General features: G+C 33.0%; 1 protein-coding gene across 3 annotated transcripts in view; it reads right to left on the reverse strand.

Moving 5' to 3' along the window:
• Window positions 1-20,618, reverse strand: part of LOC117121317 (ATP-dependent Clp protease proteolytic subunit, mitochondrial-like) — a 44,070-nt gene that overhangs the window by 22,847 nt on the left and 605 nt on the right. The window contains exons 2-5 of one of the 3 annotated variants that reach the window (XM_033266468.1): window positions 20,349-20,439; window positions 13,780-13,869; window positions 11,972-12,043; window positions 8,034-8,130 (exon numbers count right to left, since the gene is read on the reverse strand). In XM_033266468.1, coding sequence (XP_033122359.1) covers window positions 8,034-8,130; window positions 11,972-12,043; window positions 13,780-13,806 — 196 coding nt within the window. In that variant the 5' untranslated portion in view covers window positions 13,807-13,869; window positions 20,349-20,439. Of the gene's footprint in view, window positions 1-8,033; window positions 8,131-11,971; window positions 12,044-13,779; window positions 13,870-16,196; window positions 16,289-20,348; window positions 20,506-20,618 lie in introns of those variants that run through there. The other 2 variants (XM_033266467.1, XM_033266466.1) reach the window with 2 other exon arrangements.

The raw sequence follows: 20,618 nt of genomic DNA on the forward strand, positions 1-20,618 counted from the left end.
TTGTAATTTTATAACTTTTTTGATCCATTTAATTGAGTATTCAAAATTTTAAATGAATTTTTGAGAATTTCCAAATTTTTTGGCAAATGGTGTCTTTAAAAAAAACTAATATTAATAGAATTCAATTTCAATAATATACGAAATCTAAAGCATGGATGCAGATCATGAGGGGACATGTCTCCCCACATAATTGTAAGGGGGGGGGGTTGATTCCCTCACTTTTTGTCCGCCATGTAATTTCAAGAAGTCAAGAAGATGCCTGAAAATTGTTGAAATGAACTACATACGACTCAGGTTTTAACAAAAGACCGCTCAACAGCCAGAGTATTGTATACCTTTGTTCACAGCAAGATACCGGTATCTCTGCCTACAAACATTAATTACCTACAGTTAAATACACGACTTGAATGCACATGCCTTTTATAATTTGAGAAGTATGAGAAAAAGTGTGTAAAGTTAAGATTGGTTTTCGGCACATGAAGTATAAAGTAGTAAATACATCAAAGAGAAATTAAGTTTCTATGGTACATACAGCATTTATTGTAAATAGATCGATGATGATGAATTTTACAATATAAAAGTGTCATTTCCGGCCATCTAGTTACTCTCAAACTTTCACAAAATGTGTCACCTCCCCCACCCCCCTCAAAACAGATGCGCTCTTGATCTTAAGCACTTAGGATGGAATGTTGAGTTTGGAAAGTTAGTTGTAAACAGAGGAATTTTCTACCCCATGATTGTAGTGACTTTCAGAGGATAAAACTGATTTATTACACTAATTGTTTAGTTGGTGTGAATTATCTTCCTTTATTTCCATAAACTTGATTTATCCCATTGCACTTATAAACACCGTCATTACAATTCACTACCTATTATTTTGCTAACAGTCTACTTAAGAGAGGCTATTTATAGCAAACATCATCGTTCAAAGACATAGCACTTTAAATATCACTCAAAGGAAAGAGAAAAATATAGATGTTGACGCTGAAAGAATTAATTACTTACGCAACAATGCTAATACAGTATAAAAACGTTCATTTTACGAGCATAAATTTCACGAATGACGCAAGAAATCCACGACATCATCAAAAAACAAATACAACGTTAAACAAGTCCGAATTATAAATATTCTTAATAAAAAAACATGCATTGTTTATTATTTCAAGTACCTTATTTAATTAATTCAAGTTTTTTCTTTACTCAATTCTTTAAAAATAAAAAGAATTAACCGGTAATTTATGTTCCATTTCCATGCCTCCAGAGGTATAAAATACTAAAATGTTCGCATCAAACCCAACCACGGTGGTGCTGACGTAGTGTGGACTATTATTTCATCAGCACAAACCCCCAGGGCCGTAGGTTGGTCAGATATTAACCTGACCACTTTTTGACAGACTACAAGTTAATTTATTAGGTTTAGAATAGGAAAAAGGCTAAATTCCACCTGTAGACTCAACCTACTCCGGAACCACAAGTCTGTGAACTCTGGGGTGAATGGGTAATGATAGTTTACATTATTTCCTTCCCTTTAGTGTAAGATTAATACTGATTAAGATTAAGAAACTAGGATGCATTTTTTCTTCAGTTGAAATTCAGTGTCTATGTGGGCTTAGCTTAGATCCAAATCAAGTGGGTCAATTACTACACACAGTGAGCTTCAGAAAATCAGACTAAAGCCCTTATATACTTGCCTAGGACTTATATTCATTTCTTCACTAAATTGCCTAGTCAACTGACAAAAAAAAAACCATGCCTTTATCTGTATATTTATTCCTGATAGTTCTGGTATGCAACATTAGTTTCTATAAATAAATACTGTACTGTAAATATACATTTTTTTAAGCACATGTCAAGCACGGATCTAGAGTACCCTGACTATTGCCCAGCTGGGTTGCCATGGTGGGCGGGGTCATGAGAAGAGAGCTAACTTGTTCTGTCGCTGGAAGACAAGTTTTAGCGGGGATGGATGAGCAGGGGGGGGGGGTCCTTGTCTCCTTCTTCGAAAAGTTTTGTTTTCTAGATGCTTTGAAAGCACTTTCATGCATTATGAATATTGAATACACCCTGAATTCATAGTTTTTCCCTACTTTACCATGGACAATTAATAATTATAAGATATGATAAGAAGATGACGACAATGAGGAGGAAGCTAGGTGATGACAGGCTCCTGTGCAAGATTAATTAACAGGCCCTTTGATGCGAAGTGTCAAGCGGCCCGTAGCCCGAGTTACGATTGTGAATTTGGCATCATTATCGTCATCTTTATGTTCAATGCACACAGTCGGACAATAGTTATATGATTTATGATATCTCGTTTGTATAGACAGTAATATGAAACCCATACTTTGAGATCTTTGGTCATAGAAAATTGTGACCAAGTTTGACAAGTTTGGGATTAAAATTATGGGCTGTAGACAAATAAATTTTAAAAATAGTTTTTCGTTGATAGACCTTGACCTTTGACCCTGACCCTTTTAATCAGCTCTAGATCTTAGGTAAAGGAACATTGTGGCCAAGTTTGACGAATTTCTGATAAAAAAGATGGGCTGTAGGCTGTTCACAACAAAGAGCCAACACAAAAATAAATAACTAAATAAAAAAAAAACAGGCAAAAACATAACCTCCTGCCATTGGCAGAGGTAATAAAATTAAAACATGTAAAAACACCTACACTAAATCAAAATGGAATATTCACTGCCTGTTGGATCGCAGTTTTAGTGTTGCAGGAGTTTTGAAGGCGTTACAGTAAACCAATCCCTATTTATAATAGATTACTGATTAAAGTGTAAAATATTTAAGATTTTATATTTAGTACATTCTCAAATGTCATGTAAATCTCATATACAGGTATCCCAAAAAATTATGTGCACCAAAGTGGGAAGTTTGACCTAATAATTAATTTTTCATTTGTTTTATGTTGTTTGTTGAATGGTCTTTAATGATATTACAGTCTAATATGACCACAGCACAAGGAAATCCTAAGTTTCTAAGCTTTGCGTAGCTCAACCTACACAATTAATTTCTTAAATCATAAGAAAGTCTACTCGTTAAATTAGCATAGATAGTAAAGAGGATTTTGATTAACTGTCAATCTCAGATATCCAAATTGTTGTTGAATAGACTTCTTTAACAATAATATTAGTCTAATATGACCACAACAGGAAGTCCACTCTGTGTTTAGCAATACACAGTACAGAGAATTTTGATTGTTTATCAATATCATTTTACATTGGATTCAAAATTTCAAGACATTACGTTTTATGCATGCACTGACTAGGAAAGTTTAATAATAATAATTTTGGTACATGTTTTATGTTATGTGTTGATTGGACTTTAGTTAATAACAATTATACAGTTTAAAATTCATATTATAACAACTTGGTTATAATAACTTATTCTTAAAGAAAGCAGAATAATGCAATTATTTCAATAATTGTACCTTGACCAAAACCAAACTTGATGCAATGCAATTAATGCAAAAAAAAATGTATTGCATTTTTGTCCATATTTTTGTCTTTGGTTGAGGTAGGTGGCACTTCTGACAGAAAGAGTTGGAATTTGCCAGACCACCAGGCACTGCAATCACTTTGTATTTTTTTTAATATTATTTTCTCTTACCCTGAACTTCACATGGCGAATGGTGCGAAGGTCTGGATCTGTGCCTGCATGTACTGATTGAAAGCGTGCCATAGCAATATCATTTTTCGTTCATAGGTCTAATCTTAGATTTTTGTCAATGTCAAAAGGCAAAATAGTAAAATAACTAAAAATTGCAAATTGCAAGTGAAGTGCTGCGAAGTACAACTGCATATAAATGTTCTTTGAACAAAATTATTTGTGCGAGTCAAGTGAAAATAATGAATAATAAAAATATAACAAATAATATGAGACACGACCCATTGTCTATATTAGAACACTTCTCATTGGGTGACAAAGTCGTAATTTTTCATTTTTGTCAAAAAGTGTCTATAGTGGTGAATTATGGTTTAGGTTTTTTTAATAAAGTTTCAAAAATTGTTATGTATGTGGAAAATGTAATTGATTACCAAAGGTTACAATTTTTATTTTGAAGACTGCATGGTCTAGGAAGTGTACATTTTTTTATGGGGCAAGTTTCCAAGGGGGGTTTTCTAGGGGCGAGTACTGCCAACGAGTGTTGCCAAAGTGCGAGCCAGCGTGTTATTTGATCACAAGTGCGAGACATCACAAGTGTGAGCCAGCGAGCCATGACGTCACGACAATAGATATGAGACATTAACGAGTTCTGCGAGGTATCGGCTGAGATTTGTGGAGTACAATTCAAAAAACAACTATAGGTCTAATAATTATTGTGATGTTAAATAGACAATGTTAGCTATCAAGGAGCGACGTTGTTTTTCATTGGGACCTTCGTCCCTTCACGGCTAGGCCTATACCATCCTAGCTAGTCTAAGCCTAGAGTAGGACAAAGGCACACAAATAGATACATTATATAGTTTACAAATTTTTCAGGTAATACCCCTGTAATCTGTGAACATTAACTGATCTAACGACCCACTGATTTTTGTAAATAATCATCGTTACGGTTTTGTAAAACTGCCCTTGTTTTGTGCTGAATTTGATTTTTAAATTGTTAGATTCATGAAATAAATGCTGGACCTATTATGGAGGTTCAATTCCTCTCATGGTAACAGAATATTTATTTCATGAAACGAAAACAACTCCACTCCCTACTGTAATCATCAATAAAATTCAGTCTATTACAGTACCGTATGTGGTGTAGGTTTGAAAATCTGTCAACCTTGAGAAATTTCAAAGAGTAAGATCGAGTGACACATAATTTGTGCCGAGGGCACAAACAGTGGCTGGGGGCCAGGGGCCACCAAGTGCTACTGGTCAGGGTCGCTTTGGCTTAAATGGCATATCTAATCGATATTTGTGAGTTTAAAACGATCTCAGATACAGTGGTTAATGAAAGATTGTTTAAGATAACGAAAGGCATCTACCCTTTCTTATGTTACACCTTTTTTGCATTAGATTCTCTGTAAAATCTCAGTTTAATGTATATTTTTTTTATATATGATGGATATTCCCAGAATAAAAAACAGATTAACTGATAACATTTGATTTTTGTTTTAAAATTCATTACAAATTTTAAAAAAAAAAAAAAATTTACTAAAATTTTAGGAAACGTATGTTTTGCCGGTGTTTGCGTAAGACCGTATGATATGATAGGAATACGTAAGACTTGCGGCGAATGCATATGTGTTGACAGGTCTGTGTTTGTGAATGCCACGAACAAGCGATTAAGTTTGCTGTTTGGTGAATTCTTAGCATAGTCTAAAACATTCATTCTACACTAGTTTGACCTTTACATTTAGGTACATTTACATTTAAATAGGTTATGAGAAGATGTGTTTCACTGCCTTGGGACTAAAGCTGTAAGCATTTGTTAAGAATATTCACAATCCATTACTATTCATATGTTTTAAACACATTCAGAGAAATTAATATGGATTTCTCCAGGCTGAATATCATATTTCTGAAATTTTAATCTACAAAGATTTTTCATCTAGTCTCAATACATGTACTTGTACTACAAAATAAATATTAAGTCGTTATGAATTCATAACATATAAGATTGTTAAATAGTGACTTCATCATTGAATCTAAGTTAGGTGGTTAAGGTAATAGACTATGAAGCTGTGGTTGAGGTACCAACCATTCAATGTGGTTTAATTCAGTAGGTACCAGCCTACGGAACTGTGGTTTACTGTAGGTACCAACCATTTAATGTGGTTTATACATGCTTAAAGGTACCAGCCTACAAAACTTTGGGTTAAGTACCAACCATTTAATGTGGTTTAGACGTTCTTAAGGTGCCAGCCTACAACAAAGCTGTGGTTTAGGTACCAACCATTCAATGTAGTTATAGTGGTTGTACCACCCTACAAAGCTGTGGTTTAGGTACCAACCATGCGATGTAGTTTAGGAGATTAAACCTAGAAATCCGTCCGCGTATTTCGGAAATAAGGGCCGATTTCTGCGCAGATTTTGCTGAAAATTGGGCTTTGATCTAATCTTATGATACAACCAGTGTATTATGTAGTAGTTAGGATTCTGCACATCTATTTTCCTAGAGATTTTCTGAGAAAATTTGAGTTACCGTAGTTTTTGAAGTATCATCCGCGCAATTAAAATTCTTTACTGTAGGGCAGAGTTATTTGCAAGCATAATAGAAATGCCAAAGATTGGGCACAGGTCTCGGTGTTAAATCCTTCGCTTTGGCCCACTGGCCCATTATGCACACCCCTTGGTATACTTTTTCTTTTTTTATATATTTCAATATAATTATTATAACAAAATATTGAATAAAATTGAATTGAAATTGAATTAAAATAAACTTGAAACTGATAATTTAAAAAATGAAATTTGTAAACAAGAAATATTTCCTATAAAAAAACGCTGCAACTTCTCTAGCTTAGTTAATTTGTGTATACAGTACAGCTACTTCCAAATTTATCCTATGTGTAAATTTTGTTATCGTATTTAAGTTTGCTGTTTCAATAAATAAATCTGTAACTGTATTTTCTTATAGATCATTAAATATAGCCCTATAATTATCTATTTTTAAGGATAAGCCTAATATTTTACTGCAATATGCATAATACTGTATATGAATTAAAGATTATTTTTTTAAATAAAATTTATGTTAAAATAATAAAATGATAAAACGAATATGGAATTATCAAAGGGTGGGTTATCTAAGATTGTGGGTTTGTCTGGGTTATAATCCCATATGGTAGATTAATTAAGCTATCACCTAGACTCAAGGCTCGACCACGTTAATACCTTTAGAGGCTTCATCATCAGCTATTGTCGGTCCACTGCTCGACAAATTTTTCGGGATTTCGACGCCAAATCCATCTTTTTCTTTTGCTGTGTTGCACCATTTCACTCTTCTCCAATGAATATCGATCTCATCTCTTAATCTTTTAAATTGTTTTCCCTCGTTCGTTTTGCCATCCATGGGGGTCTGTTACTGTTTGTTCAACAACCAGAATGAAAACCACAGAACCAAACCGCATTTTTTACCATTATTGTTATTAATATTAATAATAAAAATAATATTAAATTTCATATTATTTTATTTATTTGTATTCATTCCCCCCCCCCCCACCACTAGCTTCGCTAGGCCTGTTACCAGTGCTGTGGCTATTTTTTTATGGGTCGATTAAACATGGGTACTGTATGATATCTCGATAACACTTAGCCTATAACCATAACCCTCTTCAGCATAAGGCACCATATTTTTCGACATTAAATGTAGAATACCCTGGCTCTAATACTTGTCTAGTAGTAGGCCCTAGGTTGTGTCGTCAGTTTCTGTCGTTATTTTATGGGATTGTCAATGCATAGGTCTACGTACGTAGGTACGACGATAGAGCCCAATATACTTTTTTTTGCGATAATTTAATTATAATTCCCCCCGACGAACACTGATGAACTGGCTGTAAAGATAGCCAAAATAGATGCTTTTGACCCGCTCGAGTTCTCATTATTTTCCATCCATAAAGTATAGTTTTCCCGTTTCTATTTCATACCCTCTTTGCAGCCGCTGTTTGGTTCCTAAGACAATTTTTTTGGTAATAATGCCCTCTTCGCAGCCGCTATTTGGTTCCTGAGACGTCTTTTTGATAACTGTGCATGCTCGACATGGCTCGATAATGTCACTTACTCAATGCACATGCTCACTAGTTGTCTAGCATTTCCAAGCGCATACTCACTATGTTTTTATAGATAATTCACGGACGTTATTTGGAAACTGCGCATGCGCATTGGATAGTTCGGAATTCCATTTCTTCGTAGTAAAGCTATCGCTACCTACAGTTTCTTAATGACTATTTCCTCTTGATCATTACAGCCTAAAGTGCGGCGCGAAAATGCTATGGGATATGGAGCAATAGCAAGAATATTCTCTTTTTGTTTGTGTCATTCACATTTAGTTTTTTTTTATATTTCAATATCATTAATTACTTCCAGTAGATACGTACCTGGGCTGTTGATATACATATGAATTGGTTTCTTGTTGCTTTCTGATTGTAAAAACAGCAGCTGTGCTATAACTACACTTGAAATATCATCATGTATCTACAAAGAAAAGTCAAACGAAAATTTATAACTTTGTGCTTTGCAGTAAAATCACTAACCTTAATCCTAATTTAAATTTCCTACGAATATTTATAATCTAATAAAAATGTAATACCACCATCAATGAATAAAGAACGAACAAGGCATAGCCTATCTAGAGCATCACTTTTTTGTGGAGGTTTGTTATTATTGGAGTGAAGTTGAATAGCTTGGTGGTAAAGATGCTCGCCTTCCAATCCCAGGATTCTGGGTTAAGATTCTGCCAGACTCCAAGATTTTTTTCTCTTAATTGACAAAACAACTCCACTCTTTATGCCTAGTTGATATACTAATTTGAGTAACGACAAAATGTTTGTGCCGATTTACCATCCAGACGCGTGCACACTTCTGGAAGAAATGTATCGAAGCACCATTCTTTTAAATGTCTTTACCATTATTGGCATACTTTGAGTTCCTATTTACGTCTCTTATCGTAAATAAATAATTTTACAATAACACAAACCTACAAAATATTGAACAAAATATTGTCACACTACAAAAGCCACATATGTGCGAATTGATTATTCAAATTATGTTAGTACAGTACAGTTTAAGGAGCAGCAATGTATTCAGTATGTACGTTTAAATGGAACAGTATTCAATGCTTTGAATATCCTGTTATATAGCAATACAATATAGCAAATAAAATTTGTCATCAAGTGCTCCAAATCTGTTAGATATGCCATCTGGTTTAAGCTCAATGATAAATAACATGATACCGTTCTTAGAAACACTAACAAATACTGACATGTCAAATGTACAACTCATAAAATTATGCTATTTATACAGAAGTTCCCTTCTTTCTGCAACCCCTCCTGCAAATATCTAGACCCGCCCCAGTAACTTACGGCCTCACGAAAGGCGTTTTCGAGAGTGAGATTTAGTATATGTAGAGCATCACATGTATATTGTCATGTAAAGGGATTGCCACATCCCGGCAAAATTTCAGTTTTTAAGAAAAATCTAATTTTTGTATAATGTTATAAAGATTTATAAATATAATACGGAATTGCTAGTTTAACTGTATTTAGACATTCCTAAGAATGAAAAAAATGTAAAATAAGACTGAAATATGATTTTTTGTGTTCCACACAAAAAATAAATGCGGATGAATTTTTCATGTTGATTTTGCGATAGGTCGTCAGAAGAAATATCGTAGGCACCGAAAACATTAGCCTATCCAACGCTGCTAGGCTAGGCCTAGCCTTACCTCGATTTAGGTTCTGTTATCACACATAAAAACGGCCGACATGATATTTTCCGTTGCTAGTATTGACACTTGTGAATATAATATTTCACAGGAATTATTTCAAATTTGTTAAAAAACTGATTCTGACTGAGATTTTGACACTTAAACAAACATATCTTCGTTAACCGAACGACCGCATTGTGCGAGATGCGAAGTACAAAAACTAATCTCATTAGAGAGGGCGCACTTTATTGACTGTATAAAGTATACATAAAAGCGAGAGTATTCCAGTGGATGCGATCTACAACCTCTGAATTTGCCTAGTAACGATGAATTCGTCGAGAAAATGGTAATATTTTATGAGAAAGTCTGTATTTCTCATTTTTTTTAATTCTTTTGCGTAAAACTAAAATTCCTGCCAATATTTTTCCATGATTTATAATAATTGGAGTAATGCAAATGTATATTTTCTAAAAAAAAGTCAGTTTTTAGTGAAATTTTGCCGGGAATGGGGCTTTAAGTCGCTATTTGTAATCCCCTGCCATGTTCCTAATGGAATAAAAAAATTTAGATTCTATATTTTATGATTTGTGCACATTCACACACAAATACTACAACTTAAAGACCACGTATACAGTATATAAAAAAAAAAAAAGATGTAAAGATCTTTGTAAAAAATTTGCCATCATGTGCTCCAAATGTGTTAGATATGCCGTCTAGTTTAAGCTCTGATAAATAACATGATATGGTTCTTAGAAACACTATTAAACAAATACTGACATGTCAAGTGCACACCTCAGAGGTATAAAAATAGTGAGATACATTTATACTTAACAAATCTGTTCAACAATAATCAATATTTACCGAACCTGTCCATCCCAGTAGTTAAGTTGGCCTATAACAATTAGAATTTCTACTTTCAAATATATATTTTATTTTATTTTACTTCAATCTGTTCAGGCAGTTAATTCTTATGCAATAAATTAATATTTTCTTATAATCAATTAATAAATAATTTTTATATTCTTTAATTCTCAATTTTGTAAAAACAACTATTTTCTCTATTAGCTTGGTCTGTTGTGCAATATTTCTTTTGTTAATGTATTTTTGTGTCTTTCCCTACATTTTATGTCTTTCTATGCTTTTTATTCATTTTCCCCCAATTTTAATCTTTCTCTTTTTGCTTGTGTCATTCATATTTAGTTTTTTTTATACTTCAATATTATTAATTACTTAAAGTAGTACAGTATCTGATAATATTAATAAAAATTTGTATTTTGTGTGTATTTAATTTAATTGTAAATTTGATGAAATTAAGCATACACTGTCTATCAAATATTACATAACATTGAATTGAAATTGAATTAAAATAAAAATAAACTGATAATTTAAAAAATGAAATATTTCAATTTGTAAAAAATGTTCTGAGATATGTAGCAATAGCAACAGTACTCTCTTTTTTCTTGTGTCCTTCCCATCTAGTTTTTTTATATTTCAAAATTAATAATTGCTTTCAGTAGTATCTGATAATATTAATCCAAATTGTATTTCGTGTGTATTGAATTGTATTGTTTTTCAATGTTTTTTGTCTTTTTTGCGTATTAAATTTTCATCAGTAAATTGGATGCAATTCAGCATGAATAGAATTGAATTGGAATTGAATTGAATTGAATCAAAATAAACTTGAAACTGTTAATTTAAAAAATGAAACATTGCAATTTGTGGAAATGCTATAAGATACGGAGCAATAGTAAGTGTATGTATACCAACATTATAATTATTATTATTAATTTAATTTTTATTCATTTCATTTCATTTCTTCAGGCATGAGCGCCAAGGATATGCCAATAAGTGAACTTAATCACTTTCCTACGTGGCATATCGATTTAACAACAGGGGACTTAATGGACCAGTACACTGGGGTAAACCCTACTCTTCTCGAAGAATGTACTGGGTTCTTTAAAGTGCACACGAGCCAAATGCGTACACAGGTCCTTCAGTTTAAAGTCCTTATCCGAGAAGACTTGTTCCACCACCGGAACCATTGGCAAGTGAGCCGTTTAAACCAGCGCCGATATTAGAGCTGAAGGTTACGGTGCCCCTGACATAACCGCTCGGCTAATCAACTCGCCAATCATATAATAATTATTTATAAAATGAAACTGAAACTTGAAACAGATCATTTTAAAATTGAAATATTCTAATTTGTGAAAATGCTATAAGATATAGAGCAATAACAAGAACACCAACATTACAATTATTATTAATTTTTATTATATTATAATTATTATTAAATTTTATTATAGCATAAATATTATATTAATTATTATTATATTATACATATTATTAATTTTTATTATATTATAATTATTATTATTTTTATATTATAATTAATTTTTATTATATTATAATTATTAATTTTTATTTCATATAATTAATATTAATTTTTATATTATAATTATTATTATTAATTTTATATTATAATTATTATTAATTTTATTATATTATAATTATTATTATTTTATTATATTATATTTATTATTAATTTTATTATATTATAATTATTATTATTAATTTTTATTATATTATAATTATTTATAAAATGATACTTACAGGGCCCATCAAACAAATAATTCTCTCCTTTAAAAGTCTTGAATAGATGTCATACGCTCGCTCGCCTCGTCCCTTTAAAATACAGTATAACACCATTGTTTCAATTTAAAACAGTAATAGTGTTGTTAATAACAATAATTAATGATAAAACAAAGTACATTTGTTCAATGGACAAAGGGAAAAAAATTAGCTTCGAGGTCTGAAGATTGTTTCCAGTGGGGTCCTCTTGGCGGTGAATTTGGCGGTACACAAGGAGGCAATCCTCTGCTCTTTACCAAATAGAGCGCTGGCCACATTGCACCCAGGAATGACAGCTTAGATGTCTCATTAGTAGTAGTAGTAGTAGTAAAACTTTATTCACGAAGCACAAATCAACAAATACATGCTGTTTTTCATTATGGCCGTGAGACACCTTATTTACAATTAACAAATTACACATAAAGGTACATCATAAAAAGCAAAAGTTAAATGCAGAAATTAAATAAAATAAATACAAAATATAATTATTAAACAGTACTGTATGCCAAAGTCAACAAATTAATAAAATAAAAGTACTGTAATCTATACCTAACAAAGGCAAAATAAACTATGGAAAAGAAGAAAATCCATTCCACAAAAGTAAACAGAAAATTACAGTTTAAAGGAATGTAAAATATAAATAAAACAAGGCAAGAAAACATCAAAATAGGGATTTATACAATGTTCATACTACTGTATTTAACTTTGGTTTCATTAATTATTAGTACAGATGTGGTTTTTGAAAATAGTTAAATTGGTAGAAGACTGAACATCAGGGCTTAATTTATTCCATTCAATAGCACCACGATATGAGATACTTCTTTTTTTGTAATTAGTCTTTGGTTTGGGAACATATACATTTGTTTTACTTTTATGAAAGTGGTATGCTATTGTAATGTTAAAGGTGGTATGCTATTGTAATGTGTTTTTTTTTCAGCCCTCTAGTTGAAACATATGGGGAGTAGTGACTGAAATTTAAATTAATTTAATTTTTAACGACTAACAGTAATAAATTATGTAAATTTAGTTGGGTACTTTTTAGGCGGTAGGTGGTAGGTGGTTGATAGAACTTACTCACTGTTGCTTTAAATGTCAATTGAACTCACTGAATCTGGGGCGGATCCAGGATTTTGCAAAAGGGGGGGGGGGCATTTTCAGAATAAATAATTGTGTAAGTGCCTATTTCAAAATTAAACAAGGGACAAAAGATTGACAGTTATAAACTATGTCAATTTAACTGGGGGCTTAATGCGGTTGGTAGCTGGTAGAACTTACTTACTGTTGGATTAATGTCAATTAAACTCCCTGGGTCAGGGCAGATCCAGGACTTTCTCATTTCACAAAAGCACCCAAATGGCTGGTTTTGTCAGAGCTGGCCACAAATCACACATTGGTTGGAGATGGTAAAGTTGGTGAGGCTGAGCTTTCAGTGATGGGTTGGGTGGGGCTTTGGCGTAACAAAGAGGTCCAACACCTGTGGTTAAGGCTTCAGCGAGCCCTACTACCCTAAGGAAGAAAAGCCCCACCTGCTTCGGTGTATTTGACATTTTAAGAAAGTATTTTGATGGGTTTTTTTTTACAACTTAAAAAACGTTTTGGGGAAAAAATACCGGGCTTCTGGCTTAGGCCAGTGAGAGCTCAACATAGCTTTTACTTTCATTTCATTTATTATTTCCAGGAAATATAAAATACAAAAAAACAAAGACACAGTCTGAGGATAACCTAAAGCAAATTTAATTGTTATCGAGAGATTCTCCAAACAGAAACTGTTTGGCAGAGCAGTTACTCACTGTTTGTTCAATGACAATTGGAACCATTGGTAAATTATGTTGAATACTATGATGAAATGATCTCCATTGCAACAGACCTTTACAGCAATTCTGAAAGCAAAAAAAAAAAGTAAGCCTATTATTTCATGATCCATAACTAATGGTAGTGGCATTTTGGTCTTAGGCATTTTAATATCAAATGTGGAAAGAGATCTTCAACCAATAGACCGAATTAGTCACCAAAGCTGATGACATCACGATTTCGTTTAGTGGGTATAGAAACACCTACATTCGCAATAGTCCTATTCTTATGTATTATTATTATATTGTAAGTGGTATATACTAAATTTTCTAAAATTTAATGGAGTTAGAGTAGAAGATGCTTTTATAACAATATATACATTTTGAATGATTCATATCCATTAGATTAGGATCGATTTGATCTACATTTCCATTCAGACTAAAAATATGAAGAGTTTTGCAAGAGGCCTACTAGGGGGCCTAGGTCCATAACTTGCGGGACTCGCCACATTCAGCCCTGACTAACATGCAGTATTAAAGGCGATCATTTTTTATTTACAGGTACACATTGAGCTTCAATATACTGTCATCAAGTCATTTTGTTGCATTTTCTGGATGTAATTTTTAAACTATTGGACAAACTTAAATTGTTGAATTGTAGAATTTAAGATGTTTTTTTTGAGTCAGAAGAACATTGTTTGTATGACTCTCTACCTATAGTAGGCCTAGGCCCATGTTCACGCGACAAGGCTATGCTAACTATGTACAAAAATGTTCAAGATTTCTATATGTTTCTTTAACTCCACTTCAAATGTAACGGGTCAAACTTTGAGAATTTATATAGGAACAAGCCTTTTCGATAAGTTAATTTACATTAAAATTAATTAATTTATGAGTTTGAGGCGTTTCAAGAAGTCAAGATTTTATTATACTGTACTATTAATTGTGTAAAAAAATGCCAATACAGTATGTTTTCATGCTACACCGACTATTCGGTCTATTGTTATTCCTTTTTATTTTCTGCCGAACAAAACATATCAAAAACAAATTGCTAAGGCTTACCATATGTTCACTTTGTTTAGTTTATATGGTACAGTAGGAAATTTGAAAAATGTGAGAATTTCTTTTAATGAAGTTATAAGGATCTACAGCTAAAAAAAAATAACATAAATGGCTCTTTATTTCATGATTTTTACACAGAGGGGGCTACATACAGAATTGACGCCAGCAAAGTTGGCAGGTATATGGGGGTGGGGAGTCCATTTTCACCGTTCCTGTTTTCTGATCTATGATAGGCCTTGCTTTAAAGGAAATACTAAACATGCTTAAAAACAGTGGTGACAGAAAATTTGAACAGAAGTCAATTTGTTGGGATTTTAAATCCCCCTTCAAACAGGCAATCCCCCTGTTGGACATGATATTTTGGACCAAAACAAGATTTGTTTATATTTAAAAATCCAAACAAATTGGGTTAATACATTCTAAAATGTCACATTTATAATATGAGAGGGGGCATCCGACACAAGTTTTAAACTCTTTTCCTCATATTATCACTTAAGGTAAGATATCACTAAAGGTATTATAGCTTGAAATGGCCAAAACCACCCAGTTCATTTATGCAGCAGAGGATGGCTAACTAGGCCAAAGCCTAAGACCCTGGACACACTAGGCCAGGGCTTCACCCTGGACCTCTTGCCGGAAAACCTTGTCATATATTTGTACCCACCTGGGATTCTACCTACCTACTTACTAGCCTATTTAGGGCCTTGGCCAGGTCTAGCACCAACCTAGAGTAGGGCTTAGGCTAGGCCTTCTTAGCCTTATATTAGAGGCCTGCCTTCATTACATTGATTGGAAGGAAGCACATCTAGGCCTACCTATTTATAACTATGTCATCATCAGGAATTCCTGATGATGACATAATTAATGTCGAAATATTGAATCCCAACACGATGGCGTGTATTTCAATACTTGGAGTATGTATTATACTTTCTTATCTGAGATTAATCAGTGGACCTTTCGGCTATTTATAACCGTTTGTTAAAAGTATGCTAGAATGTCACTTTGTCTGCATCTGTCTGTCACTGCGGCTACTTTAATCCCAATGTGTTGCCTAGACCATTAATTTTTATCTCTGGGCACCTAGGCCTACGCTAGGCTATGTCTAAGCTTACTGTCGGCCACTGTGTAGGCTACAGCACGCGCTCATCGATTCATATCGGTCCAGCTGACTCAACTGGGCCTAGGCTAGGCCTACGCTCAGCTCTGTGACTGTCTGTAGCCTAGGCATAGGCCTGGGGGCCCAGGCCTACCAGAACAGAAGGGCCTTCTCTAAGCTTACACCTACGACAGATAATAATATTTGTGATTGTAATTATGTTCATTTATGGAAGTTAATAATTTATTTTCCTTATTACCTTAACACTTCTTGCCCTAAACATGACTTTAATTATAGCTACAAAGCAGTGTGGATCTCGACTCGTGCCGTGTGTGTGCAAGTTTTGTTTATTTTAATCGAAAATAGAGGGCGTAAATCAAGTTAAATTAATTGCATTTGATTCGGTTAGCTATAAACATTATACTTTCACAAATTTCTTTCATTTGTTATTAAATTACTAACAACAACATTTTTACTTCCCTGTAACATCTTTTGATGTGTAATATTCTTTATTTAATATTTTACTTTCTTTAATATTTTTGATGTGTTTTAAACCTTTGAACTTTTTTATATCCTTTAATGCCTTTATTATGTGTAACGTTACATATTTAATGCGCGAGTCCTTATTAATTTAGTTAAGTTCCCTTTTATATTTATATTTATATTCATGCTTTCAAATCTTTATTTCCCTTTTTATGAGCTTTCTGATGTATTTTCTAATCTAAGTATTGTTTTTGAATTAAAATTAAGTTTTAATGTTTTGTAGAAATGTTTGTGTTGTTCGTCCAAAACTATGTTTTTAGTGAAAATGCATTTATTTTAAATATTAATAATAATAATAATAATAATAATAATAATAATAATAATAATAATAATAATAAATAATAATGATCATGAATGAATGTACAGCATTGAAACACAAGTCTTATTACACAGAACAAAGTTCTGATTGTGAGTAGGCCTATACGATAGCTTCACATTTATAAATACAGTACTGAGTCTCTAAAGTGTTACAGTAGGCCTACGTTTGATTTTGTTTAGGAAGATTATTGTAACCTACAACGGTCCGGGTCGCCACATGTTTGAACATTAATTACTATGTAAATTTGTCTTAAATTGTCTTAAAAGTGCTCAGATCAATCAATCAGTCAGTAAATCGTTCCTTTTGGCGCCATTCCAACAGTCGTTGCTAGTGGTGCCGTTCCAAACAAAAACAAAAAACAAAAAAAACAAAAAAACAAAAACAAAAAAACGATTATTAAAAAATGAAAATGAACTGACAAGTAAATGTGATTGTTTAATGTTCAAAGGAAATTTTTTCCAGAGCCTTGGTCCGGCAGTGATGGAAGCCTGGTCCCCCAGCTGTGTTTGCTACCTATCTTTTACTGGTAGGCCTAATATAAAAAAGACCTATCATGAAAGTTCGTCAAAGAAAAAAAAACCCCTACTGATTGATTAATTGAAATGATAACTTTATTAGTTTCTTTAATAATAGTTTGTGATTTGTTAGTAACAAAAAATAGGCCTATGTGTACGAGTATCTGCCAAAATATTTTTGAAGAATTGAAAATTTACAGATATTGATTATCCTGTGAATGTGGAGACTTTATAAGAGATAGTTCAACTTCAATTATATTACATTTCTATGAAAGCTCATTTAATTGACGTTGCAAAGACAGTACCTGAATAGGCCTCCATTTTGAAGTGTCAATAAAATTGACAACTGGCCAATCAGAACAGGGACAGAAACATGGGCTTGCGATCCTCAAAAAAAAAAAAAAAAAAAAGTATTGTCCCACTATGGACCTATGTCCCACAAACGCAATTCTTGTTTCGTACGTTTACAATATTGAAGAGACGGGCTTATCTGAAAGGTTCATTGCTAATTTTGTATTGTTAAAATTTACTTGAAACTGGCAGTACTAGTACGGTAGGGCTCAAATAACAAGTCTTGTGGATGGTATCATTTGCATTATTTAATTTTATTTACCAAATAACATGTTATAGGCTCATTCCACTCACCGTCGCACACTCACACACGTCCATCCATGAGAGCAATATTACAGTGTACATCAATGGCATTTTTGTCATTATGCAGATGCAACACTTATTAATATTACGTGAAGACGGTAGTAAGAATACTTTATCAAGCTTGGCACATTAGTGGAGTAAATATTGAAAATTGGTTCAGTTTAAAGTTCAAAGTGTATCTCCGAAAAATTCACAGAGGCACTCTCACAAATATCGTGTTGTCATTTTAGTATTTTTATTTATTAAATCAGCAAACACATAACGGCCATAGGCCACAGAAGTTGTTTGGCAATGCCATTTCAAAGTCAATGGTTGTAAGTTGAAACCTCAAGTTGAAAGTTTCATAGCAAAAATGAAGTCCTTTTCCAGTCAGTTATTATAGTTCTAAAAATGTTGTTTGGCAATATGTTTCAAAGTCATTGGTTGTTATTTCAAACAGTCTCTCAGGTCGAAAGCTTTTTACATATTTTAAACGAAGTTTCATTTTTTCCAACAAGCAAGCAAAGTTGTTTGACAATGACATTTCAAAGTCATTAGTTAAGTTGAACAGTCTCTAGTTGAAAGTTTCTCAATAGCGAAAATATTGTCCATTTTCCAATCAGTAAACACAATAATGGCCTAATAGTTGAAAGTTTCTCAATACAGAAAATAAAGTCCATTTTCCCATCAACGAACACATAATGCCCTAACCTCTTCATCTGATGTAGGCTTACAAAAGTTGTTTGGCAATGAAATTTGAAAGTAATTGGTTGGTTGAAAGTTAAAACAGTCTCAAGTTGAAAGTTTCTCAACATCATTAAAGTCCTTTTTTCCAATCAGCAAACATAATGGCATAATCTCTTCATTTGCGCTAAGCCTGCAAAAAGGCATTTGGTTCAAAGTCAATTGTTGTATGTTGAAAGTCTGAATTTGAAAGTTCGACAGTTTCTCAATAGCGAAAATAAAGTAATTTTTAATCAAAACAAACACATAACGGTCTTATTAAATTGCTTTATGTGCTATACAGTAAGTCTAGAAAATGTATTTGGCAATGATGTTTCAAGGTCATTTGTTAGTTGAAACAGCCTCTCAGGTTGAAACTTTTTAAATTTTCAAAGCAAGATTTTCTACATCTGCCATAGACCTAAAATTGTTAGCCAATGACATTTCAAAGTCATGGTTGTAAGTTGATACAGGCTCAGGTTAAAAGTTTCTCAAATTGTAAAGCAAAATTAATTTTTTTTTTCTCGTTTTTTTTTTTTTTTTTTTTTTTGCCTTCATTTTTTTTGTTTGCAGTCAAAACTCATTGCGTAATTAAACTCTTCATCTGCTACAGGTTTACAAAAGTTGTTTGTTAATGACGTTTCAAATTTACTGGTTTTAAGTCGAAGAAGCAGGTTGGAGGTTTCTCAGTTCGCAAAGCTAAGTTCTTCTGATATTGTAGCTGTTGAGCATTCGTTTCCATGTTCTGGTGGTTCAATGACATCCAGAGGTATAAAAAAAAATAATAAATCCGTATTGCTCTTTTACGCAAAATGAAAAAGATCCCCGAGCGGCAGTATACATTTCTGTTCTTGCCGTTTGTAAGTGTATATACTTCGTTATTCGCCAACTGCCGTATCCATCTGCAGTAGGCCTTCTAAAAGGTAGAAAGTTTAATACGTTGGCCAATTCTCTGAAAGACCTCATTATTTTTTATGTCTTCTTGTTTAGTTGCTTATACGGTTGTGCTGTGGAACAGCTTCTGTTTGGTGATTATTCAGTTGTCTGCAAAAATGACATAACCGTACTTGATTTAATTTGTTTTTCATACACACGTTTCGGTCTAAGTATGAGGTACTTTTAAATTAATTACATTACAATACATGTAATAATAGTAAAATTATTTACTAAATTGTGATTTATTTATTCATTAGTACATAATACTATGTAGTACGCAATACCGCCAGTTAAAATCCATTAGAATGCAATAATTTGACATCTAAATACATCTATACAAATAAAGTTGATTAGGCCTACTTACTTTAATATTTAAAAGACGATGATTGCTGGTGATGATTCCGATCCGTTAAAAAGGTTTGTCGGGAAATTGTCTGTATTATAGGGGAGCCTATACAAATCAACAGTCTGGGGCTCGTTGATGACGACGATCAGAAATCCCCTGCTGGCTGCAGTCCGATGTGGGCTTGGCTAGCCGCTACTAGGAATAGAAGAAGGGCGATATGACTAGCTGCATATTCTTCTATTACATAATATTAATATTGCAATTATCCTCAAATAATGTAGGCCAATACAACAATAATGTTGTATCAAAGACAAACTTGCGTCTACGGGGGTCCTGGCTAACGGTATTAAGACGTATTAATGACTATATTAATATAAACGGTTTGGCATTTCATACCTACAGTACAATTAAGGGCGACTTCAAACGTGAACTTCACCAATTACCATGATGAACTCCTTGAGTATTCAACGCTCACTGTACATAGCACCTGTCGGTAAAACACAAAATTGTTTGTGGAAATACAGGTGTAAAAACCTGGATACGTATGCGTGCTGACTTGCATGAAGGTCTACCATAATTTGTATGTATTTCATACCTACAATATATTTGTCTCTTATACACATCTAGATTTGTATAAGAGACAGGGCTTACAAAAGTTGTTTGGCA

This window comes from Anneissia japonica, unplaced genomic scaffold (assembly GCF_011630105.1).
Source record: "Anneissia japonica isolate Jap-2015-1 unplaced genomic scaffold, ASM1163010v1 scaffold131_len961581_cov171, whole genome shotgun sequence".
NCBI lineage: Eukaryota > Metazoa > Echinodermata > Crinoidea > Comatulida > Comatulidae > Anneissia > Anneissia japonica.